At 41.9% G+C, this 27,884-nt stretch overlaps 1 protein-coding gene across 1 annotated transcript; it reads left to right on the forward strand.

Moving 5' to 3' along the window:
• The first annotated feature begins 14,414 nt into the window (after window positions 1-14,414).
• On the forward strand, window positions 14,415-27,275 carry LOC124130862 (NXPE family member 4-like). Its single transcript, XM_046493899.2, has 4 exons — window positions 14,415-14,628; window positions 21,863-22,549; window positions 24,665-24,723; window positions 26,127-27,275. The coding sequence occupies exons 1-4, from the start codon at window positions 14,528-14,530 to the stop codon at window positions 26,912-26,914; spliced, it is 1,635 nt and encodes a 544-aa protein (XP_046349855.2). The 5' UTR covers window positions 14,415-14,527; the 3' UTR covers window positions 26,915-27,275.
• Window positions 27,276-27,884: the final 609 nt, after the last annotated feature.

A 27,884-nucleotide genomic window follows, 5' to 3' on the forward strand; every position in this document is an offset into this window, starting at 1 on the left:
GTCCTTGCAGACACTCCATGGTGGGTGGGGAAAAGGGGTGCTGAATTATTTTCCTTTCAACATGGCTTCCCAACACCCTGGTTCAAAATGAAGACACATAGATTCTGACAATACTTCGTCTGACGAGAATGCATCCATTCAATCTGACTATTGGCCACGTTTTTTTGGTAATTGAAGCATGTGACAAAGAAACAATCAAGCTGAATCCTTTCGCAATCTCCAAAGGTATCGCTGGTATCTGCGAAAAAGGATTTAAATGTCACTGAACTTCGTTTCGGTTCTCTCCTTATAGAGTGTGCAGGGAAACCTCAATCCGTCAGTCTATTCAAATTAGATAAGTTCGTCAACATAAAGGTTGCTGTTTCTGATCATGAGCACCACCCACACTAAACTCGCGTAAGGGCATTGTCTGTGACAGAGCACGCTGCCTGTCGGACATGACCGAAGAAAAAATTGTCAAAGAACTTGTCCAACAGTCAGTCACAGCTGTGAAGCGGTTTACTGTCAAGAAGAATGGGGTTGTTGAACCGACCAACACCTACAGTCCGTTTGACTCCAAATGAGAATGATGAATTGCAAAATAACTCGAAATCCAGAAAAGTGTATGAAACATCAATACGGTACTTGACCATGAATACCCTGTACCCAACAAAATCTGAATTTTGTTTATTTTAAGACTCGTGACGGATGAAGTTCTTTAAGAAACTATCATGTAATTTTGTATAGAAATGTGTACATGACACGTAGGGAGACAAACCGTTGAAGGAACAGCGCAAGCACGGTCTGCACGTGCTACACAGTGACCGTGTTCATTCAGTGATAAGATGCGCTACTCAGCAGATGTTAAACAGTTGATGTTGAATGTGTATGATTTCTTTAGAAGTAAAGCAGAAAGAGCAAAGCCTTTTTATGTAATTAATAAATTCTTGAAACGAGCTTCAAAAGCTCTTGGTATGTCCCCTCAGAAACTTTAAAATGTTGTTGACGACGAGATACAATAATCATTAATGTCCAAAGAAGGATTTTAATTAACGGTGGTAACCATAATTTGTTCCAAGCACCTACGGTATTCGGTAATAACATCAATAGTTTAAATCATAAGTCCCAAGCACGAGAATCTGATGGCACACAAGTTCAGTAGCGTGTATGGCCACCATGTGCATTGACAATTGCCACACAACGCCTCCGCATGGACCTTGTGATGCTTGTGAACACATGATTGGGAAGACGACGCCATTGTTGCTGCAAATTGGTGCCAAGATCTTGCAAATTCTGTGGTTGGTTCTGGAGAGTGCGCAGACTTCTGCCAAGAGCATCCCAGACATGTTCGATGGGATTGAGGTCAGGAGACCTTGACGGCCAGTCCATGACGTTGACTCCCGCCTGGAACGTGCATTGCCACAGAAAGCACCCCACACCATGACACTTCCGCCTCGAAATCTGTCAACTTCCTGTACACAACACTGGGCGTAACGTTCATGACGGCGCCTCCACACCCTCGCCCTACCATCAGCAAATCGAAGATTAAATCGGGATTCATCACTGAAGACGACTTGATTCCAATTCCTCCGAGTCCATCGTAAGTGTCGCTGTGCCCACAATTGACGTTGACGTCTGTGTAATTGAGTCAGAATCGGCCCACAGTATGGCCGTCGTGCTTGTAGGTGAGCAGTTCTCAGACGGTTTCGAACAGTTTGCGCACTCAGTCTACCCCTAAACAGTTCATTTCTGGTTGATGTAGCCGTCAAAAATCGGTTACGGAGGTGGCGTAAGACAATCTGACGATCCTCTGCATGTGACGTCACACGTGGTCGACCTGGCTGAGGGTGATCAGCGGTGGTACCCGTTTGCTTTAGATGCCTCTGTAAATCATAAACAGTCCGTCGACTACAACCCATCGTCCTTGCGACTTCAACTACGGACGTTCCCGTCTGCAACATGCCGATGGCACGTTCACGTTGCACATTTGAAAGGCGTGGCATGACAAATGGCCGTAAAGACTTTTGTCATCTTACGTTTTTCTTTTCTTGTTAATGACTGCTAACAAGTATGGCTGATAACACGTGCGGTATTATGGCCACGTGACCAGTTGCACGTGAAAAAACACTTTTGCCACTATAGTGCTGTGCACATGATTTTCATCGATTCACCTGCACAAAAACGGGTGTTATCTGAAGACAATACGTGGCCATTACTGTTAATAATAAGGGCCCATATGATAACTGGTCAAAATGTTAAAATTTTAGGATTGTGAAGTTTTTAATTTGGTTCAGTATGTCTCCCTATTTAAACAACAGACAATTTCAAGTACGAGTGGGATCTACCCTGTCAGATCATTTCGATCAAGATCAGGGCGTCCCTCAAGGCAGCATACTATCAGTCACTCTTTTCAGCATCAAAATTAAAAGTGTCACTATAAAGTATTAAACAATAACGTTGATGGTTCACTTTTTGTGGACGATTTCAACATTTCTTGTGGTAAGAATATGAATACAATAGAAAGACAGCTACAGCTCTGTCTTAACAAAATTCAAAAATGGGCGAACGAAAACGGCTAAATCCAAAACAAACTGTATTCACTTTTGTCGTAAATACAAACCTCACAAGGATCCAGATTTATTTTTAGATGGTACATTTACTCCTATCAAGGTAGTAGAGGAGGCCAAATTCCTCGGCCTCATATTTGACCGTCACCTCACACTCTTACCACACATCAAATATCTCAAGGCAAAGTGCCTGAAGGCTCTCGACTTGATAAAAGTCGTTTCAAATTCCGAGTGGGGAGGGGATCAGACAACCCTCCTTCACTTGTACAGATCGTTATTACGCTCTAAACTAGATTATGATTCCATTGTCTATGGTGGAGCCTGCAAAGCAATTTAGAAAAGTTAGACACAATACACCATCAAGGCCTAAGGCTCTGTCTTGGAGCTTTTAGGACCTCTCCCATGGACAGTTTGTATGTAGAGGCCGATGAACCTTCACTCGAACTGCGCCGCATGTTTACTTTCAATGCAATACATTACTAAATTGCATTCAAATAAATCCAATCCAGCATACAATTGTGTTTTTCCTCCCTCAATATGTTAACCTGTTTCGAAATCTATCAAACCTGGTTCCACCACTTGGAATTAGAATTCAACCAAACATCAAAACCAATCTAAAAATGTCATCATCTTCTCCGATTCATTGTCATGCCTTCGGGCACTGAAAAGTGTCTCCTCAAATCATCCTACATCGTCCCGAGGCAAAGGAGTTAACTGACTGTAAAAATCCAGTTTCCACCCTTGCCGAACTAGGCTGGAATTCCTGCGCTCGATCGTAGCGCCACCAGTGGCTATTACCAGTTATGTTCCTTGTAAGACTCTCCTATGGACCAACCGGATTCCACCTCTCGTATCACTTGCATTTGTTTCACACCAAATGTCGGCGCCAAGTCAAGACGACCTGATCGATAATCAAGATCTATATTGTGATAACACGGGTCTTACCTCGCGAAGTGCATCAAATTACGTGAGCACCTCGATTAAAAACGTGAAACGACTTGGAAAATATCTGTTGACAACGAGTTGGCGGTGCCCATGCTTTGCAAATCCTGCAATCGACCGAAATCTGCATGACAGTTTACTAACCGGATTTTGATTTCGGTGCGCGATTTTGATTATGCATAAACTCGTTGGTCCTGCCAAAATGTAACTCCAAAATACCAGCCTAGTTCGGCAAGGGTGGAAACTGGACTTTTACAGTCAGTTAACTCCTTTGCCTCGGGAAGATGATCATTCTATAATCCTTGACATTTTAGCACTTTTCAGTGATCTTTCTACTGGCCAATGTGACATCGTCTTTTGCTGGTTACCAAGTCATGTAGGCATACCTCAAAAGCCGATGCTGCAGCTATAGCAGCCCTTGACAAACCGTTATCTCCACTACTTATCCCGCACAGCGATTTCAAACCAACTATTAAAAGTTATACTCGGCGTATCATGCAAAAGAGGTGGGACACCCAGGTAGGAAGCATAAACTTCACGAATTGAAACCAACAATCAGTCAAACCTGCTGACGAGGTCGTTCTACGACGATGTCGTATTGGCCACAGTCGGTTTACACACGAATATCTGCTTAAGACAGATGAGGACGAACCTCATAAGTGTATCCCTTGTGATGAAAGGTTCACCGTCAAGCATATATTGCTTGATTGTGGGGACTTTGAAGTCGCAAGGGATTCACATTATCAAAGCGTAAATCTGAAAGATCTCTTTTCCCGTGTCAACGGACATCTCATTATCAGCTAATAGGTCTTCAGCAACCCATTCTTGCCGTAAAAGGTGACTATGCTTGTCGTAAAAGGCGACTAACGGGATCGGGTGGTCAGGCTCGCTGACTTGGTTCATGCATGTCATCGATCCCAATTGCGTGGATCGATGCTCATGATATCAATCACTAGATTGTCTGGTCCAGACTCGATTATTTACAGACCGCCGTCATATAGCTGGCTTAAAAACACTGGTTGATGATAGTAACATCGATTATGATAGGATTATTTGTCACACAGGGGGACAATATTTATACGCTACGTTAACCTCCTGGACAGAGCCTTCAATAATATCAGTTGATAATAGCATCACACCAAATTTAAAAACAAGCATTTAATTATTCACATACATATCTAAATATTTATTATACAGACCAATTTCTTTCAGATAGTTGGTTGGTTGGTTGTTTGTTTAACTCCGCACTCAGCAATATTCCAGCTACCAGTGATTAATATCATGAGCATCGATCCACGCAATTGGGATCGATGACATGCATCCACCAAGTCAGCGAGCCTGACCACCCGATCCCGTTAGTCGCCTTTCACGACAAGCATAGTCGCCTTTTACGGCAAGCATGGGTCGATGAAGACCTATTCTACCCCGGATCTTCACGGGTGTTACTCCAATTGAGGCTGACACGCCGTGTTATTACTAATGTACCACGCATGCAAAGCGGCGTTAGACCAAACTCACTCACTCACTAACTCACTAACGCTCTTACACCCACACACCCACTCAGTCGCGAACAATGTCTTGTGTATTGTACCCCGGAATCTTCACGGGTCACCAACCTTGGAGACTAAAGGGCGAATAAAATCGAGTTGATACCAACTAAAGTGCCTATTCATTCACACTTCGCACCTAAATCATGAATGCTGCAAATCCTGTTTGTTTGTTTGTTGTTTAACGCCGCACTCAGCAATATGCAAGCTATATGACGCCGGTCTTTAAATAATCGAATGCGGACCATTCAATCAAGTGATTGACATCATGAGCATCGATCCACGCAATTGGGATACGATGACATGTATCAACCAAGAGGCGACTAACGGGATCGGGTGGTCAGGCTCGCTGACTTGGTTGATGCATGTCATCGATCCCAATTGTGTGCATCGATGCTCATGATGGCAATCACTTGATTAAATGGTCCGCATTCGATTATTTATAGACCGGCGTCATATAGCTTGCATATTGCTGAGTGCGGCGTTAAACAACAAAATGAAACAATAATACTGAAGAGATTGACAGTGTTTTTAAACGCTTGTATCCACGTGATGCCCCGTTTCACCTGACCCCAGTGAGATGTTATGGTTTGTTTGTTATTTAACGCCGCACTCAGCAATAGTCCAGCTATATGACGGCGGTCTGTAAAATAATCGAGTCTGAACAAGACAATCAAGTGATTGACACCATGAGCATCGACCCACGCAATTGTTTGTTGTTTAACGCCGCACTTAGCAATAGTCCAGCTATATGACGGCGGTCTGTAAAATAATCGAGTCTGAACCAGACAATCAAGTGATTGACATCATGAGCATCGACCCACGCAATTGTTTGTTGTTTAACGCCGTACTCAGCAATAGTCCAGCTATATGACGGCGGTCTGTAAAATAATCGAGTCTGAACCAGACAATCAAGTGATTGACATCATGAGCATCGATCCACGCAATCAACCAAAGTCAGCGAGCCTGACCACCTGATCCCGTTAGTCGCCTCTTACGACAAGCGTAGTCGTCTTTTACGGTCAGCATTGGTTGCTGAAAACCTAACTTGTTTGATGGGCATAACTTAGAAGTTGACGGGTGACAAGGTAGACACAATTTTATGGATAACAACTTCTTTAATGCTGTAAAAGGCGACGTTTCGCTATAGATCCTTATACCGTTGTGAAGCAGGACTGAATGAGGAGAGAGAGAGAGTTTTAGAGATTTTACGACCGCTTCAGCCATCGGCTATTTCGCAGTCGGGGCCAGACGGGTTAACAATAATAATTTAATAATGGGAAATAAGAAAAGTAATCGGCTGGCCCAAAAAACTGTAAATTAGGGGGGATAAAGAAGAAAGAAATACAGTAAAGGGGGGCAGATTGGGATAAGAGAGCTTATGGGAGTGTGGTAGAGCTGTAAGAAACCTAGTCTATTAGGAAGTAGAAAAAGAAGAAGAAATGTTTATTTAAGTGTCACATATTGTACATAAAACACATTTTAAACAAAGGCAAGTTGCCATTAAAAGTACAATATCCAGCCTCTAATGCTTATGAGACACTCTAAAAGCATTTAAAACATATTAATAACATTATTAAATATAAAACACAAAATAAAAATATTATATACAATGTTAAGACTAGAAGAGATGCACTCTCCTTCTATACATGCTGTATAATGTGCTTACTAAAAGCGGCTGTAAAATCACTTCTTGCATCAAATAAGATAATTGCTGAAAGCTATTAAAATAATAAAAGTCTTGGTTTAATTCAGCTGCCTTGTGTAGTAGTTGATATCTCAGGTCACTGTATACCAAACAATCTATTAAAAAGTGTGATTCATCCTCAATAACATAAATTAAATTATTTTTTTCTGCACAAAAGTTACATATTCTATCATTTAAAGGAATAGGTGGCTTGGAATAGCGGCCTGTTTCGACTAATAGAGGGAGGTTACCACACCTAAACTTAGATAAAACACTTCGATAATCCCTTCGCTTCACACATTTCACATAGTGGCTCACATTCACATCAAATTTGAAAAGTCTGAAAGTTCTTAACTTGTTACCATATGGTTTGTTCTCATCATCCCACACTTGTTTATTAGGAGCAAATAGTAAGATAGAGTAATAACTGGTATATAAACAGTTAAGCTGATATGCTAATGTAATAATATCTAATGAAAATGGAAAAAACAACAAGAGTGGGGTGGGTGAGAAACCTGAAGGGGGGACAAAGTACAGAATATTTATAGTAGGTGGAGGATTAACGGTAGAGAATAACAGTAACAACAATAGCATACATGAGTGGGATTAACAGTAACAACAATTGCATACATGGGTGGAATAACATGAGTAAGTGTTGACAACAGAAGGATAATATATACTGTCACAACACGATGGACAGAGAACACAGAGGTGGAAGCCAATGGGACATGAAGCCAATTAAACAGGATAAGTGATTATTGCTTGATGAGTTCATAGTAGGCGGATGGGATGAAGAGCCCGCCGTCAATAACTCTCCGAAGACCTATTCTACCCCGGATCTTCACGGGTCTTCAAAGAACTGGTAGGTTGGTTTGTTTCTGACACAGGCGGGGGCACAATAAGTAGTTTTATCAGTGCCCTTTTCATTGCCCGTGGCATGAGCAATGTACAAATTCAGGACTTTTCGGTTTGCGAGAGATATGTATGTTTGTTGTTTAACCCCGCACTCAGCAATAGCCCAGCTATATGACGGCGGTCTGTAAATAATAGAGTCTGGACCAGACAATCCAGTGATTGACATCATGAACATCGATCCACGCAATTGGGACATCTGTCGCTGCCGGTGTATCACTGGACATGCCATGTTCAGATTGTCATGGAAACTGTTTCTACTGACAGTGCAGACAATAACTCTCCGACTTCTAAACACTCAGGTATGCATAGCTTAACTTAAAGCAGCAGCTTTCCTCCCACATTAAACCATTGTTAACTTACCATCCGACCTACACTGTAGGGGAAAACAAAACAAAATTAATGGCTTTTTATTTCTCACGTACCGACAGGTATGTTCCCGTAAGAAAATCCGCAAAGCAAGTAAAAACAATGTGGGTCTCGATCAGGTCGAATATATACAGAATACTAAACGAGCCTCTGAAACAAGTGAATATTCCTGGTTTCTGACGAGTGAGTATGGTTTTACGCCGCTTTTAGCAATATTCCAGCAATATCACGGCGGGGGACACCAGAAATGGGCTTCACACATTGTACCCATGTCGGGAATCGAACCCGGGTCTTCGGCGTGACGAGCGAACGCTTTAACCACTAGGCTACCCGACCGCCCTTGGTTTCTGAAGAGCGTAAGCCGACATCTACACGAGTGAGTGAGTTAAATTTTAACGTCGCATCGGCATTATTTCAGCATATTTTAATCCAATTGAGTTAGAATAATACTTCAAAACGTCAAAAGTTTATACTTATTAATTTAATACCATATAACAGCCCACTTTAAGAATTCAGGGGTCCATTCCTCAAGGCTATCGCAGCGCTAAAATAACCGTAACTCCCATATTTTAACATAGACCCACGACTGTCGTTGCGCTGCGGTCGCACGGTGGTAGAACAGCAAAGTTTACAATCACGTCACAATGCCCTATGTCGTAAGTTGGGGAAATGTGTTGCAACATCCACAAACAAAACAATGAAAAACCTCAGCCAAGCAACATGGTTGCTGGGGTCATCGAGTGTACATAAGCTCCTTGCAATGTCATTGAAAAAGCCCAGGGATGTTTGGAGTGTTCAATATTTGTTAGTGAAACATGTTCCCGCAGTTCACAAGCACGCACTTTTGTCTTACTCATTGTCATAACAGCTGTATGTTAATGAAACGGGTGACCTTTTCGAATTCACGGGCGAGTTATAAATTACCGTAGTGACACGAGCAACACAAAGGACGTAGCCATAGCGCTGACAAGGAACGCAAACATGAATCCGGGCCAGCAGACCTCGAGATATTGATATCGGCTTTGACTTTGGGATTGCCTAAAAGTCGGGCCGGGCCGGGCCAAGACGGGCCAAAGTGTTATTGGCTAATTACTTCATTATCGGCGATCATATCTACATATTATTGATGCAACATACACACATGACACTACTGAACAATCACCAATCCAAAACGTGCAGCATAATTAAGTAATTCGGAGTAAATCACTTAAAAACTAGAAAGTGGAGCTATGTGTTAGCGTCGCTGATCTAGGTAACATGTAAAAGAGCAATCGTTAAACGAAATAGGATTTGACACGTATCAAATACTTCTAGCTATCGTGATACGAATTTCAATCTGTCGGCATAGCGTTTATATTATAGGAACGTACTATATCTAAGTAAATACTACTTTATAACGTCACTGTTCATCGTATTTAAAGCAGACACGTTGGTTAAAGTAGACCTCTTTTCCCTATACTCTCAACAGTCACACAGTTCGCTCCGACTTGGCCCGGGCTGTCAAAATCAACTTTAAACAGACAGATGTATCTTCAAATGTGATTACCTCTATAGATTAGTGCTATATCTACATATACACCACTTTATAATGTTCAGGTGTATCGCATTTAAAGAAATCTGCGCCGTTAAAGTGAAGCATTTTTATTGTATTTTCTTTAAAAAATCCAAGTCAGAAATGTTCTGTCCGACCTGGCCCGGGCTGTTAAAAACAACTTAAACCTCACAGATGTATCTTCAAATGTGATTAAATCTATAGACCAGTGTTATATCTACCTATACACCAATTTATAATGTCACAGATTGCAGTATTTATAGAAAACAAGGGGCTCAAAGTGAAGCCCTTTTCCCTCTACATTCTCAACATAGTCGCTATCAGAAGTGTTTGGCTTGTGTTGGGTCCGACTTGGCCCTGGCGGTCAAAATCAACTTTAAACGCACAGATGTATCTTCAAATGTGATTAAATCTATAGATTAGTATTATATCTACCTATACACCAATTTATAATGTCACAGATCGCAGTATTTATAATAAACAAGGGGCTCAAAGTGAAGCCCTTTTCCCTCTACATTCTCAACATAGTATCTATCAGAAGTGTTTGGCTTGTGTTGGGTCCGACTTGGCCCGGGCGGTCAAAATCAACTTTAAACACACAGATGTATCTTCAAATGTGTTTACATCTATAGATTAGTGTTATATCTACCCATATACCACTTTATAATGTCACAGTATATCGCATTCAAAGAAAACTGGGCCGTTAAAGTCAAGCTCTTTTACTGTATTTTCTTGAAAGAATCCCTGTTAGAAGTGTTCGGTCCGACTTGGCCCGGGCGGTCAAAATCAACTTTAAACACACAGATGTATCATCAAATGGATTAACATCTATAGATTAGTGTTATATCTACCTATACACCAATTTATAATGTCACAGATTGCAGTATTTATAGAAAACAAGGGGCTCAAAGTGAAGCCCTTTTCCCTCTACATTCTCAACATAGTCGCTATCAGAAGTGTTTGGCTTGTGTTGGGTCCGACTTGGCCCGGGCGGTCAAAATCAACTTTAAACACACAGATGTATCTTCAAATGTGATTAAATCTATAGATTAGTGTTATATCTACCTATACACCAATTTATAATGTCCAGGTGTTTCGCATTTAAAGAAATCTGCGCCGTTAAAGTGAAGCATTTTTACTGTATTTTCTTTCTGTCCTGGAAGCATGGATTAAAGATCATAAATACCTCTAAAAGATATTTTAGTAGTAGTAGTAGTAGTAGTAGTAAAATGTTTATAAAAGTGTCACACGCACAACATGTTCAATATAAAATCGATGCATATTAGACTTATGTGTATGGAGTGCGCCCAGCCACACATTGGGTGAGTGAGTGAGTGAGTTGGGTTTAACGCCGCTTTTAACAGTATTCTAGTTATATCGCGGCGTGTCAGCTTAATGTGGGAGGAAAGCCCGAAGTGATGCAGGTCTTAGACGTTTACCTCTTCGGTGAAACCCACGAGCACGGGTATGGTGCTGAAAAACCTAGAAACTTAATCGGGGCGAACCGGGATTCGAACCCACAAACATAGGTTTCTGGCGTGCCCAAGGGACGCAACTCTGCACAGCGAATCGCGGCGCTTTAAACGACTGGGCCACACAGCACCAGCATTGGCGCCACTAGCAGTGGAGAAGAGTCCTCTTTTCAGACGAGAGCCGTTACTGTATCTCAACAGCAGATGACAGAGAGAGAGAGAGTCTGGCGACGCCGTGGGGAACGTTATTCGGATGCTTGTGTTGTTGAGAGAGACTCGTGGGGTGGTCCGAGCATCATGGCGTGGGGTGGAATTGGTCTTGCACAGAGGGTCGGCCTTGTGGTCTTCCAGAACATCGGTCCAGGGAGAGGCAATGGTGTCACAGCAGCTCGGTACATTGATCAAGTCTTGAGACCACACGCCATACCTCTTTTGGCACGTCGCCGCAACCACGAGTTTTAGCATGATAACGCCCGTGCCCACACTGCGAGAGCAACAAGAGACTTCCTCCAACAGAATGGCATCAGAACCATGCAGTGGCCTGCCCTCAGTCCCGATTTAAATCCCACTGAGCACCTGAGGAGATTCAAAGACGTCCGACCAAGGCCGACAACTGCAGCTGAACTGCGTCGACGTTCCTCAGAGTGTGGGCTCAAGTGCCTATGGCCTTCATCAACCACCTCATCCATTCCATGTATCGACGTTGCACGGCAGTCATCAATGCACATGGCGGACACACGAGATACTGATTTGTGATGCCATTTTCTCAGAGACTAGTGTTGTGTTTCACTTTAAGAACATTGGACACTTTAATTCCAACCTTGATCATCAGTGTTTGGACAAATAAAGTTTCTCATATATCTTTCCATGGTGACGTTTCTTTTGCGGTTCAGTATACAATAAAAACAAAATATATCCATACATCTTATGCGAGAGGTGGGAAATTAAGCTACAAATTTAGAAGACTCACAGGAAACAATAACAAACTCATCGATTCAACAACGAAAGAAAAAGAAAGGGTAGATTTAGTAATTATAAGAATATCGGCGGAGAAATTATCAACACTCGGTCGTCTATTCGGGTGGATTTATTGTATGAATCAGAAAACATTTTTTCGAAACATTTAAGGTCACTTTATCGGGGAGAGTGCTAAAAGTGAGTATCTTATCGTAAATAAGACCCTGTTTGATGTGGAAAAATATGTTCAGGTGGCATGAGTTTATATTCACCCTACGGGATCAACATTATATTATTGTTCCTCAAAAATGTTTGTTGATGAACTCAGCAATAATCCAGCTATATGACGGTGGTCTGTAAATCATCGATTCTGGAACAGACAATCCAGTGATTGACATACTCACCCACCTTCAACATGACATGAAAATAAGACAAGGTGTGGTATTTAGCATATGGATATAGACATATATGGTAAATATTAACGTAAACATTTTTAGTAGTCGCATCTTTAACCCCAAAGCATGTGGTTGGAGGAGAATACATGGTTAATGTCCACTTTTTACATGTTGTATCAAATATGCGTGTAAACTGATAATAGCAGATTCACCGTGTACAAAAAGGTAGTCAAAGTACTGAATTATCAGAACTTGTTTGTGACCCGTGATGATTCGGTGTAGAATAGGTCTTCAGCAACCCATGCTTGCCGTAAAACGCGACTATGCTCGTCGTAAGAGGCGACTAACGGGATCGGATGGTCAGGCTCGCTGACTTGGTTGAAGTATGTCATCGATCCCAATTGCGTAGATCGATGCTCGTGATGTCAATGACTGGATAGTCTGGTTCATATTCGATTATTTACAGACCGCCGTCAAATAGCTGGAATATTTCTGAGTGCGGCGTTAAACAACAAACCAACCAACTTTATGATTAGAATTTTTTTTGTAGATACATTTTTTAAAGCTATACACTGTTTATATTGCGAATCACTTTTCTTTTGAGCCCTACACAAAGGCAGTGATACAGGTATGCTGTTGCAATCTTACTGTTGTTTACGGGGAGTTATGTATCAAGACAACAAGAGTAAAACAAGGGTTATGCAAGGCATTTAATCTGGGCCATGTAGAGGCTGAGTATCATCTTCTTTTTGTATTTCCATCCATTTAGAGCATAATGTCTTCAAATGAAACAGCACTTAAAATATTATGCTATGCAATGAATGGGGAAAAGTCTTTAACGCGAAAAACATGCTCATGTAATAAAAAGTACCAGTTTGTATTAGGTGGTATTTTTTAATATCCCAATGCCGCACACACACAAACACATCCTACACTCATTTCACCCTCCAAGGATACAATGTTTTGTTTTGTTTGTTGTTTAACGCCGCTCTCAGAAATATTCCAGCTATATGACGGCGGTCTGTAGTAAATAATCGAGTCTGGACCAGACAATGGCATTACAAGACATTCCTGCGTTATGCATGCCGATTATTTGCCATGTTGTGGCGTTTGATAATCGCCTTCGTGCCATGGTGACACAATGTCATGGAATAACTGTTTAAACCGAGCTTAAGAAAGCAATTTTAACGTTTGGATATACTGCTTTTAGAGATACTTGAGGGTAGAATGCTGCACGGGCATACCATGCATGGCACGTGAGCTTTCGTCACACATGACTGATTACATCTCGAGAAAACATAATTCTTCCCGTAATTAAAATTATCTTTCATGACTGTTACAAATATTGAGACCAAACAAAAATGAAATATATTAGGGTGTGTTTAATATTTTTCTTTGTGTAAATATTGATTGATTACTGGTCTTAGTGTTTGACTTTTGATCTTCAAAGATAAATATGGAAAGCTGAATTGGCAATCATTATATGAACCCCACAGCGTTCGATTACAGCAGCACTAAACTGCGTTCTCTCGATTGCAAGGACTTTGTCAACACAGTGTTCTGTACAATCTGAGGAAGTATTTGTCTCTCAAGGCTGGTTGGTTGGTTGGTTGTTTTACGCCGCACTCAGCAATATACCAGCTATTTGACGGCGTTCTGTAAATAATCGAGTCTGGACCAGATAATCAAGTAATTGATATCATGAGCATCGATCCATGCACTGGGGATCGATGACATGCTTCAACCAAGTCAGCGAGCCTGACCACCCGATCCCGTTAGTCGCCTCTTACGACAAGCAAAGTCGTCTTTTACGGCAAGCATGGGTTGCTGAAGACCTATTCTACCCCGGATAAACACGGGTTCTCAAGGCTGGATTAAACCACGTGGTTACTCAAGGCTGGGTGTGGGTGGAAATGTAAACACACGGGGTACCTCCCGGGATGTATTGGTTTTATGATCAGTTTCAACCAAAACTCGGTGGCGTGTTATAGCCCGCAATGAGGTCACGCAGCTCTCACTCGATCAAATGGGGTAGCGTATTTGAACATATTCGTAAACACTGATAGCGCTCAGTGAAACACGAATTGGCCTTTCGTGTCGCAATAGACCTTTCGTGTCGCAATAGACGATCAGACCTACACATCCACCATGCTGAGAAGAAGAAAGGTGACGTCCATTGTGGTTCCCTTTTTTCTCTTGGTCGGAGCTTTTATTTTCTGGCAGGCGAAAAAATGGCCAAACAAATATGGGTAAGATTTTCAAGAATATATTTTAACTCAGTTAGGGAATATTTCTCTCTCAAAAACATAATAACTTTCGGCAAACGGATGTTTAAGCCTTCACAAAACCTAAAACCTAATCACGATCATTAAGTGATACTTTAAAATTGTTTGTTTGTTTCTTGTTTAGAGCCGCACTCTGCAATATTCCAGCTATGACATTATTGTTTCTTTGTTGCCTCACGATCGCCTCCTTGGTCTTGTGGTAGAGGGTTTGATCCCCGGTCGCGTCATACCAAAAGACGTTAAAAGATGGTACTTGTTGTTACCCTGTCTGGCGCTCGGCATTCAGGGGCTAAAACAAGGACTGGTCGGCTCTGAGTCAGTACAGTGTGTCTGAGTGGGGTATTCATGTTAAAACTGCGGCATGGTTTTTCAGTGAGCTAGCACTAGATATCAGTCCGGACTAGTACAAGCAGCCACACACACACACGTGCATGCACGTCGTTATATAAGTGCAATAATCCTGGACGCGACGTTAAACCGAATTTCACTTCACCTCACCTTGTTGCCTCACGCAAAAGCGTCGGCGGCCTTAACAGACCAGACAATCTAATTAAGTGATGGACCACACAGAAAATCAAGTGACACAACAGCATATTTACTGATATCTGTTAATTTCTGATAACTGACGTATGTTGTGTACAAGTTTTGAGATTCTACTGCTTGTGAGTAAAGAAAATATTTGAGAAATAATTTCGTTTTGCAACGCAGAGAGGGCATGTCTCGGACCAAACATTTCTTTTGTAGTTGACTAAGTATACAGTAAACTACGGTTATAACGAACTCAAAGGGACCACTAATTTTAGTTCGTTATAACCGTAGTTCGCTATAAGCATATATACAACATAAATACATCAAATGGCCGGGACTAAAAATAAGTTCGCTATATCCGTCAGTTCGTTATAAGCGTGTTCGTTATAAACGTAGTCTACTGTAATTGTATTCTCAACGGTGTAACTTTCAAATGTCATATTATTATTCTTGGACAGGTTCGTATGTTTCTAAACAGATGACGCTCAGCTATTGTAGTAAAGGGCGACGGGCAGTCTGAAGGGAGCGTGTTCACGTACTTGTAGGTCAGTAATTCAATCTAACAGCAAACATCCGTCACACCACTGTAGATAACATGCAGTGTTCCCATGGTTACAGCGGTGTATGTGTAGAGTGCCTATTCTAACGGGTACTTATTCTGACCTTTTGAACTATTGACTGGGAAGATCAATATCCAGATAGTTTACTGTAAGTAGGCCTCCGGTTAATATATAATCAATACTTTACCTGCATATGTATGAATATTATCTTACATGCATGTTTATAAATTAATAGATATGTTACATGCATATGAATGCTTGTAAGAAGCGTCTAACGGGATCGGGTGGTCAGGCTCTCTGACTAGGCTCATGCAAGTCATTGTATCCCAATTCCGAGGATCGATGCTCATGATGTCAATCACTGGATTGTCTGGTCAAGACTCGATTATTTACAGACAGCCGTCATATAGCTGAAATATTGCCGAGTGCGGCGTTAAACAACAAACAAACTAACGAAACCTAAATGTTCACAATTTAGAACAAAAAAAGAAATGATATTTCTTTACTTTCTTAAAAAAGGGGTGTTAGAACCTGCACCGAACGCATATTGTCGGATATTGTTGTTTAAATTTAATTTATTTAAATTAAACATCGTTTGTCTTAATATTTGCAATGGCATATTGGTTAAACTAACACAAACTCTGACCGATTTTGTAAATCTTTTTTCCAAACGAAACACGAACCTAAGAATTTAATTTTAAAATAGTTAAATTCCAAATATTTTGTACAGGAAAAGTGCTTTTCAATTAACACAATTAAGTATTCATCAATAAAGCAACCCATGCTTGCCGTAAAAGGTAACTATGCTTGTCGTAAAAGGCGACTATGCTTGTCGTAAAAGGCGACTAACGGGATCGGGTGGTCAGGCTCGCTGACTTGGTTGATGCATGTCATCGATCCCAATTGCGTGGATCGATGCTCATGATATTAATCACTGCATTGTCTGGTCCAGACTCGATTAATTACTGACTGTCGTGATTTAGCTGGAATATTGCTGAGTGCGGCGTTAAAAAAACAAACAAACAAACCCGTAGTCAGAAGGCCAGCCAGACCCGCTCTCTGCCAGGAAGCGTTCGGGACGGGGCAGATAGATTGACCCTATCCGCCACACTGAAAGCAACACAAACAAGCGCAGAGGAATAGCCATGAATGAACAATGCAGTCAAGTACACGTTTGATGTAGACGGGTATATATGATCTAAAGGACTGCGAAGCTGTTGGATTAAATCTTGACTCATGCCATTGGCTGCTGCTGATCTGTGTTATCGAAGTGAACAAACACTGAGTTCCCCCGGTTGGACGGACATGTAAATAACCCTTGATAACTGTGACGGGGCACCTAGGATTATGTGGAATAGTTGCGAGGGTGATGGAAACCCTGTTTTGAACCCTGTCGCCTTTGGGGTGCCGTTGGCTGAATGTTATCTGCCCTCGCCCTGCTTGTAATACAATGTCCTTCATGGCAATGCTAACTGTCTCGGTTTACTTTGTGCCAGCTCACCCGCTCTGTAAAACCCAAAGAAAGCAGCGCAGAACACGGCTGTATAATGTTTTGTTTCAAGAGCAAATAAATGGTAAACTTGAAATAATGGCTCGGAGCACATTAGCTGTCATTGGTTTGCGAGGCTCATTGTGGCGCTTGCCGTTACTCATACTAGATATATTTTGTTTGTTTGTTTGTTGTTTAACGCCGCACTCAGCAACTTTCCAGCTATATCACGCTGGTCTGTAAATAATTGATTCTGGAACAAACAATCCAGTGATTGATATCATGAGCATCGATCCACGTAATTGGTATAGACTGACATGCACCAACCAAGCAGCGAACCTGACCACCTGATCCCGTTAGTTGCCTCAGAAAAATCATGGTTAGCTGAAGACCAATTTTAGACATGCCAGATATGAATGAGTGAGTGAGTGAGTTGGGTTTAACGCCGCTTTTAACAGTATTCCAGTTATATCGCGGCGTGTCAGCTTAATGTGGGAGGAAAGCCCGAAGTGATGCATGTCTCAGACGTTTACCACTTCGGTGAAACCCACGAGCACGGGTATGGTGCTGACAAACCTAGAAACATAATCGGGGCGAACCGGGATTCGAACCCGCAACGATAGGTTTCTGGCCTGCCCAAGGGACGCAACTCTGCACAGCGAATCGCGGCGCCTTAGACGACTGGACTACCTGTGCCCCAATACCAGATATGAGCTTACGCACCAAGAAATGATCGTTTCAGTCCAACATGCCCCTTAGCTGATGGTAGGACTACCAGAGAGATAGGTTCTTAACGTATAAATGGAGAATCCCTTCAAAGATGCAATGAAGTTGACAAGTTAATCAATTGGGAGTGAACTGTTCTGAAACCCTGCAGCAAGAAAGAATCCTTAAAAGTATGTTGTGTCTGAGGCATAGCAAAGCCAGTTGCCATAGTTACAGAACTGCTTGATGATGATGTGAACTACTGCCTGGTTATCACAATTGGTCAAGTCCTTTGTCATGAGTGTGTCAATCCATTGTTGTGGCCAATGATCGCTAGCCCTAAAACCTGCACTGCCTGTTGCATCAGTGAAAAGATTCAATGTGGTATTGTCATCCGACTTGGCTTGCTGTAAGATTGAGATTCAATTATAACAGGTGTTAAACTCCAGCAAGATAGACAGCTCTTCTTTCAACACCTTTGTGAGACGTATGCGATGGTATGTAGATTTGAATGTGCACATTTGATCTATCAACCTCCTAAAATCGTCGCCGTGATACGCCGTAATTTACTGTCATTCGCTGACAGGTATTTATTCCATTTTAATCTGTGTATTATGTGTCAGTTCTCGTCACGATATGTCTGAAATACTGCTGATGTGACGTTAAATCATAACTTGTTTAACGCCACACTCAGCAATATTCCAGCTATATGACGGCGGTCTGCAAATAATCGAGTCTGGACCAGACAATTCAGTGATTGACATCATGAACATCGATCCTCGCAATGTGGGATCGATGACATGCATCAACCAAGTCAGCGAGCCTGACCACCCGATCCCGTTAGTCGCCTTTTACGACAAGCATAGTCGCGTTTTACGACAAGCATGGGTTGCTGAAGACCTATTCTACCCCGGAATCTTCACGGGTCGACAAGCGGAATCGGGTGGTCAGGCTCGCTGACTTGGTTGATACATGTCATCGATCCCAATTGCGTGGATCGATGCTCATGATATCAATCACTGGATTGTCTGGTCCAGACTAGATTATTTACATACCGCCGTCATATAGCTGGACTATTGCTGAGTGTGGCGTTAAACAACAAACCAACCAAACCAATCGCTTGTCATGCCGAAGGCCCAGGTTCGATTTCCCCCATGGATACAATGTGTGAAGCCCATTTCTGGTATCCCCTGCCTTGATATTGCTGGAATATTGCTAAAAGCGGCGATAAACCATACTCACACCTTCACTCACTTACTCACTCTCACCTCCTCAATGTTGTTATATGTATCCTAATCTGCATGCGCCACAGTATCAATTTGCAGCCCCCAGAGTGAGTGTGAGTGAGTGAGTTTGGTTTTACGCCGCTTTTAGCAATATTTTAGCAATATCAAGGCGGGGGACACCAGAAATGGGCTTCACACATTGTACCCATGTCGGGAATCGAACCCGGGTCTTTCGCGTGACGAGCGAACGCTTTAACCACTAGGCTACCCGACCGCCCCTGCAGCCCCAAGAACGCGATTAAGTACGATGAACCATCTTCTCCGGACCAAAGTCAATTCCAAAGAATTCAACCATTTGCAAGCTTACATGCAGGTTATTGCTGCAATCCTCCTGCTCATCCCCCAGTTAAGAAATCATCTAAGTAGTGCAAAATCTCCTGGTTTAAAAGATGCTGCTGTATACACCACCGCAGAAAGGTACTGAAAGTTTCAAAAATGAAATTGAACAACCAAATGGTCAATATTTATTGACATAAAAGTTCAAAGTTAAAAATCTGCTAGGTGCACTGGAATAATGTGAAATGCTGATTTAACAACAAATTTGGAGGGCAAAGCACCTGGACCCTACTCTTGTGCAATTCTCACAGCTTAATCAAAACGGGCGTATGTGACTGAGCAAACCTGTGGAGAAATGTTGTAATTAATAGACTGTCCAGGGAGTACGAAAGGTGATGTATTAGTCTGAAGCCTCAGCAGATGGGGTAATCAACCCCTGCTTTTAAGGAACTAGGCCTATTGGTGACACCTGTATGTTCCGGAACGGAGTCCGCATGAAAGGCCCGGTCATTCTTACCATGTCTGTCTCCTTTTTTATCCAGTTTTGCCAGTTTTGCCTGAACAATGTGCTTTGTTTCTGGCCCTTTTTCTGACCTTTCTGAGTTGTCTGCTCACCTACAATGTATATGTGCGAACGCCTTGGTACCTAAGTCGGACCCGTGAAGATCCGGGGTAGAATCGGTCTTCAGCAACCCATGCTTGCCGTAAAAGGCGACGATGCTTGTCGTAAGAGGCGACTAACGGGATTGGGTGGTCAGGCTCGCTGACTTGGTTGAAGCATGTCATCGATCCCAATTGCGTGGATCGATGCTCATGATAGCAAAGACTGGATTGTCTGGTCCAGACTCGATTATTTACAGACCGCCGTCATATAGCTGGAGTGTTGCTGAGTGCGGCGTTAAACAACAAAAAAACAAACAAATATTTGTGAAGTAGCAGTCGCAAGTCAAAAGGTAGAGCCGAAATATAGACAGTTGCTGTAAAAGCTAATAGAAAATTGTTTGGACAGAACGTAACGGACGATGGTGATGACGAGAAAGAAAGTTTGATGACGTAATATGAAATAGAATTATGACGTAAGAGGCGGGAGATTGGAAGAGGAAATGATGGAACGGAGGTAAACAAAGAGGTGCATTATGGTTTCAATAAACCCATTTCGTGTGAAATTACATTAAATTGTATTTCTGTCATGCCTATATCTTTCTGTTCACATTTTGTAGGTATTATTTTGGATGTAATTGGCATTTAAATTATCTTAAACTATCGACGGGTGTAGACGTCCAATTTTGGAATAAAGCCATCAATTGCTCAAAGTCGATTTTTTTTAAATAAACATATTTCATTACCAAAACTCATCCAAATGACCCCTATGAAAATAACATATTGCGGATGTTACACACCCACGTCTCGTATATCTACATTATGTAGATTATGGAGCATGTCATACGAATGTTTTCGAGACACGTTGCATGTGCATTTGTAATATATATTAAGGCAATTTTGGATATATCATTAATAACCGTGCTCCATACAATTTGGTATCGGTCGTCCAACAAGACGTTTTAAATGTGGCGGCACGTGGTCCTGTGCACAGTGCACAGGAGAAAAGTAAGCAACGTTGCATGTGCATTTGTAATATATATTAAGGCAATTTTGGATATATCATTAATAACCGTGCTCCATACAATTTGGTATCGGTCGTCCAACAAGACATTTTAAATGTGGCGGCACGTGGTCCTGTGCACAGTGCACAGGAGAAAAGTAAGCAACGTCGGACGAGAATATTTGGATAGGTGACCGCGTTCGGCAGCTTTGCTCCTGCGAGTTTCTAGGGCTTCGGTCCTGTCCCATATGTTGTGTCTCCTTAGGCAAGTGACTCTGTTCGAACTGTGCCTCTCAGCAGTAAATGGGTACCCGGTTCGATGATTGGTAATGTTAACCTCACAGGCAGCTCGGGTGGTATACTCACCAGGAAGCTGAGAATGATAAACAAGTTCACACTGGTCCACGGACCGGGGTAATAATGTTAGCGCTTTGACCGTGCACTAGACACATTATAATCTGAAATCTACATCTGTGGCTCAGCCGTGATACAACTGAAATACTGTTCAAAGCAGCGTTAAACTCACTCACTCACTATCTCGACCCGTGAAGATTCCGGGGTAGAATAGGTCTTCAGCAACCCATACTTGCCGTAAAAGGTGACTATGCTTGCCGTAAAAGGCGACTAACGGGATCGGGTGGTCAGCCTCGATGACTTGGTTGATACATGTCATCGATCCCAATATTGCTGAGTGCGGCGTTAAACAACAAAGAAACAAAACAAACACTCACTATCTCCCTATTCGTTTCAGGTTGTTCCTAATGGAAGAGGTCGATTTCTCCCGACTTCACGTCAACTACGCAATCCGTCCTCAAGGAGAAAGACTTTATTTAACCCAATCCGAAATGATGGGTGAATGGAACCAGTCCGACAAGGGAAAGTGTACAAGTGCAAAATCCTCCAAGATGACACTGTTGAATGATAAAGCTGTTTTTGTCATCGGCGATGAAATCCGTGTACATATCGACACTTACGATTACCATGGAAACAAGAGACATATCGGAGGAGATTTCTTTCGACTTTGGATGGAGAACACAGATTTGGGAGCTGCCGTTGCTGGTCACGTGATCGACCATAACGACGGAAGCTATACTGGTGTGATCCGTGCATTGTGGGAAGGCACGGCTTCAATTCGTTGCTTCGTTGAAAGAAGAAAAGAAGAAATTGCAATGTTTTATGACATTATGGAGAAGAAGCATGCATTGTGGGTGCCAAAGAGGGAGTTTGTTTCCAATGGTTTTGTCGAGAGTACGGAGTGTTCCATTAAACCTGACAACTTCCAACGGTACTGTAATTATACGGATATGAACTATGGCTTCCCGTGGTTCTGCGCCAGGCCAAGTCAGCCGGAGTTACAATGTCAGGACTGGAAGAACTCCTGGTCAGAGAACAAAGGATACCCTCCAGAAGACCCTCGCAAGAGAGGCATATACTATCTGTTAGTGAATGCTGTTTTTACGCATTATTATTATTATTATTATTATTATTATTATTAATATTATTATTATTAAGTTGTGTATATTGTATATACAATATTTTTACGCTACGTTAACCTCCTGGACAGAGCCTTCAATAATGTCAGTTGACAATAGCATCACACCAAATTTAAAAACAAGCATTTAATTATTCACATACATATTTAAAATTTATTATACAGACCAATTTCTTTCAAATAGTTGTTTGGTTGGTTTAATGTTTAACGCCGCACTCAGCAATTATTATTCCAGCTATATGGCGGCGGTCTGTAAATAATCGAGTCTGGGCCAGACAATCCAGTGATTGACATCATGAGCATCGCTCTACGTAATTGGGATGCGGTGACATGCATCATCCAAGTCTGTGAGCCTGACCACCCGATCCCGTTGGTCGCCTTTTACGACAAGCATAGTCGCCTTTTACGGCAAGCATGGGTTGCTGAAGACCTATTCTACCCCGGGTCTTCACGGGTCGCTCCACGGGTAGCACCCGATACTCCCACCAAGGGGAATCTTCATCTTTGTGGCTGTGTTAATGATTGTTTGTTGTTTTACGCCGCACTCAGCAATAGTCCAGCTCTATGACGGCGGTCTGTAAATAATCGAGTCTGGGCCAGACAATCCAGTGATTGACATCATGAGCATCGCTCTACGTAATTGGGATGCGGTGACATGCATCAACCAAGTCTGTGAGTCTTGCAACCCGATCCCGTTAGTCGCATCTTACGACAAGCATAGTCGCCTTTTACGGCAAGGAAGGGTTGCTGAAGACCTATTCTACTCCCGATCTTCAAGGTGTTGTAGTAGGAGAAGGATCTTCCCATGTTAGTAGTAGTTGAACTTGCAGTAGTATGATACTGATAATGGACATTTGTAAAGCGTCGACTCCATCCACTCACATTGATTAATATCAGTGGCTAATGGATCAGTGTGCCCTCAAATTTCATTCTCAACTCCCTGGGGAATATACAGCTCTCTATCATCCTACCGGGCACCCATTCAATGCTGATAAAACAGAGGCATATATTGAACAAAGTCACTTGCCTTTGAAGACACTACATGTAAACGTAACATGAGTTTCAGAGTGGGGCAACTATATCTTGGACCTGTAAACAATCCAATCTGAGCAAGGACCCGTGAAGATCCAGGCTAGAATTGGTCTTTAGCAAACCATGGCGCCTCACAGGATCACTGGTCAGGCTCGCTGACTTAGTTGATGCATGTCACCGTATCCCAATTTCGTAGATATATGCTCATGATGTTAATCACTTGATTATCTGGTCCAGACTCGAATATTTACTGAAAAATGTAATATTGGAAGTGCGGCATTAAACAACGAACAATCTGGGCAAGGGTAACAAGTATGGAGCTGCATGAACAACGCACTCCAGGCTCATCCTATTCAGACATTGTAACAAAAATGACGGGCAAAAGACGGGAAAGTTGCAACTTGACCAAAAAATTACAAACGCTATCAAAACAGTTGCCGAAACGAAACTGCAAACGTTAGGTCCAAAGCACGACTATGGTATCAAAAACATTCCCATCGAAGAACTATTTCTAGTTTGTTTCATTAGTAGCCTCCATCGAACATAGGTGTATTTTCTTTTGCCAGGCAGTTTATTCGAACTGGAACCTTAACAAAGTGGACCCGTGAAGACCCGGGGTAGAATAGGTCTTCAGCAACCCATGTTGGCCGAAAAGGGCGACTATGCTTGTCGTTAGGGGCGACTAACGGGATCGGGTGGTCAGGCTCGCTTACGTGATTGATGCATGTCATCGGTCCCAATTGCGTGGATCGATGCTCATGATATCAATCACTGGATTGTCTGGTCCAGACTTGATTATTTACAGACCGCCTTCATATACCCCGAATATTGGTGAGTGCGGCGTTAAACAACAAACCAAGCAAAACCTAAACTTAACATGGTTACCGGTGATGTATAAAACTACTTCCACCAGGCTTGGATGACCTGTCAGTTAGCCATGATGACCACAGACAACCAAACAATGTATTAACAAAACGATGTAACCCTTCGACTAATTTAGAATTGTAATGCTATAATTATATGTTGTAGATCTGCCAAGGGAAACGACGATGATCTGCCGACACAGATTCATATCACAATGATTTATAGTAAGTATTCCGACCTTTCGTAAGATTGAGATTGAATTATCCTATCATACCGTGTGTGGAATTGTCATATCATATTTGCTTAAAACAACCAACCAACCAAACAAAAAGCATGCACTTTCACGTCATCGTTAGTTACAAAATTAGTTTGTTATTCTCTGAATATTGACGTGTACTGCATATAGTTTCAATGCCAACATATTCAAGAACTGACTTTTATGTTTTGTGCCTTCTATTATTATACGTTTTTTTGCGTTTTGAAAAACGCCAATACAGATTAAAGTCAATTCTTATAAACAAATACGCAAAGAATAGGAACTTCACAAGCTGCTTATTTAATGATTAACACACTGAAGACTGTTGTTAAAAGTACGAAACCTGTCCCATCGCTCTGCATAATAATGCAACACAAGCCCCGCCCATTCATCCTCCCGAGGCAAGGGAGTTAACTGACTATACCAGTTTCCACCCTTGCCGAATTCGAACAAGGCTGGAATTTCTTGGCTCGATCGTAGCGCCACCAGTGGTTCTTACGAGTAATGTCCCTTCTGTGTCCATCCAAATGACCAATCAGATTCTACCTCTCATTTCGCTTACATTTGCATCAAACAAATTGGCGGCGCCCAGTCAAGATGATCCGATCAATAATCAAGATGTATACTGTGATAAAAGGGGTCTTACTTCGCGAAGTGCATCAAATCACGTGAGCACCTTGATTACGAACATGAAAAGGTTTGAAAAATACCTCTTGACGCCGAGTTGTCGGTACACATGCTTTGCAAATCCTGCAATCGACCAAAATCTGCACGGCAGTTCACGGATGTCTAACTGTTACGCGATTTTGATTGGACTATGCATAGACCCGTTAGTCAAGCCAATTATATATAACTCCAACATGCAAGGCTAGATCGGCAAGGATGGAAACTGGACTTTTATAGTCAGCTAACTCCCTTGCCTCGGGAAGATACGCCCATTCTACTCGTAGCCAATTAGGAAACAGTAGTGTGTTAGTGGAAACTTAATCGCAAGACACATTGCTTGGTTAGCCACTCAAATGCAATGGAATAAGTTTACAAATTATTTATTGTGCTATAATTTGTATTTACGCGCAATTTCAACATATGACAATGTATTATGCTCTTTGATTCAAAATAGTTCAGTCTCCAGATAAGCCGTTTTGAACATATCTACATATAATAATGATGATAATTACAATGAAAGCAATAAATACATTAATGCAATTATAATACTTAACGTCATATGCCTTATCCCTCCATGAGATCAAATTTCATGTTAGTTTCAATATGGTTCGACGAAGATTGTTATTAAATTTATTAGACCAGTAAGTATAATGCTTTGATCCATTTGACCAATACAAATTAGCGCATGATAAACACTTGCTTCAGAAAATACGTCAAAGGACTTGCAAGTATCCAGACCGACAATCCCGTGCAACAGACTTCCGCCGGAAATGACGTGGAAGATGGTGTCTCCCGTTGGTGTCTTTTTTGGTGATGCCTTTCAGCCAACTTTGTGTCTTGACAATTTGTCCTTGACTCCAAAGACGTACCGCAGATGCTTGAAGAACAAGCGACTATGGCTGCCTGGAGACTCGACGAGTCAGCAGTTCAAGAGGAGTCTCCACTACACGCTCGGTATTCCTGATGTCAGCACTGGCCACAACCCTCAGCTTCTGACGGACAAGGAGGATAACTTTTCCGTGTCTTGGTATGCACACGAATTCCCGTTTTTTCACGGAAGTGAGCGATATGCACCTACAGTAAATAGACCGCAACATCTTCTTCTCGACAGTCTTTCAAATAACACGGAGGATATTGTCGTTCTGTACATACACGTCCATTTTAATTTGGTTCATCCTGATGTATATCGTGAACATATTCGTAAGACAGTCCGGTCAGTGAAGAAGCTTTTGTTACGTGCTCCAAATGTGACCCTCGCTGTCCGTGGTCCCCATGCGTATTACAGAAGTATGGCCCAGGAACTCGTGTCTTACTGGGGATTAATTTATTCAGATATACTCAGAGAAGAGTTTTCTCCCTTCGTTGACAGAGTTATCTACCTTGACTTTTGGGATTTGACGGTTGCAGTCGGACCGGGACATGTTCACCCAAGCATGACCGTTGTTCAATCAATGGTGCATTACATGATGTCGTTGTTATGTCATAGAAATTAATTTATTATATACTTCAGTGTGAAAGATAGCAGTAACCATAACACTTGATATTTCACTGCAGTGAACATAACACTATGACGGAACTATGGTCATTCAAGAGTTACCTCCTCTTAAATTGTCTCCCTTTATCGTAATTGTTTTGCCTGTACTAAAACCGTTGACGTCCTTTTTACGTTAGTTACACATTGAAAAGGCAAAATAATGACAGATGGTCATTTATGGAGTTAATATCGCCTCATGCCGTTTGGTATTCTCTCGAACATTTTCGTTATAAACTGTAAATTTCTCATTCAACTAGAGACTGTTCGATTACAAAGCGCCATTTTTGTTACTTGACAAGCGTTTATTCTTTCGCTTCCAACAGCGGTCTTGTAGTTTCAAGATTGTATTTTGTATTTATGTATGATACAGAACTTTCGTGTCCCTATATATTTAAGAATTGAATTTCACTTTGTGTGAGTTCATTGGAGTATGTACCTTCATAGAGTGAGGGCCAAACGGTATGAACGTCGGAGCTTGAGAAGGTTCATACTCCAATGAACTCACACAAAGTGTAAGTCAATTCTAATAAAAACAATTATCACAATTTCTTACCTCAAAGGATGTCGGCCAAGATCTAAACACAATTTTATTTAGTACGGGTGACTTCATGTTTACACTGACAGCCATACAACAACCAGCTATATCGCGGGGTAAAATAGTTCCTCAAAAAGAGAGGTGACATGAGCGTATGGATGCACAACTTGCTCTTCAGAAACATCTTACGCAGCACATGTTTTCAAATCATATCCTCATTAGATGAGAAAGTTCTGTAAAGAACTACCTCAGTAAGTCAGTCACAATCACAGCGCGTCGTAATACATTTACATCAAGAACAAGACGTCAAAGTGGCTAATGAACCTGTGGCGGTTACATGGTTTAGTCATCATTGATCAACTGGCCGATCATTGAAAGGTGAATAAAGATGCGT

Source organism: Haliotis rufescens, unplaced genomic scaffold, assembly GCF_023055435.1.
Source record: "Haliotis rufescens isolate VD_foot unplaced genomic scaffold, xgHalRufe1.0.p SCAF_10, whole genome shotgun sequence".
Taxonomy (NCBI): domain Eukaryota; kingdom Metazoa; phylum Mollusca; class Gastropoda; order Lepetellida; family Haliotidae; genus Haliotis; species Haliotis rufescens.

Bases quoted from the DNA above. Each gene is read 5' to 3' on its own strand.
- LOC124130862 (XM_046493899.2), top strand. From the start codon at position 14,528: ATGCTGAGAAGAAGAAAGGTGACGTCCATTGTGGTTCCCTTTTTTCTC. The intron at 14,629-21,862 runs GTAAGATTTTCA...TATTCGTTTCAG, and splicing joins AAATGGCCAAACAAATATGG to GTTGTTCCTAATGGAAGAGG. The intron at 22,550-24,664 runs GTTAGTGAATGC...TATATGTTGTAG, and splicing joins AAGAGAGGCATATACTATCT to ATCTGCCAAGGGAAACGACG.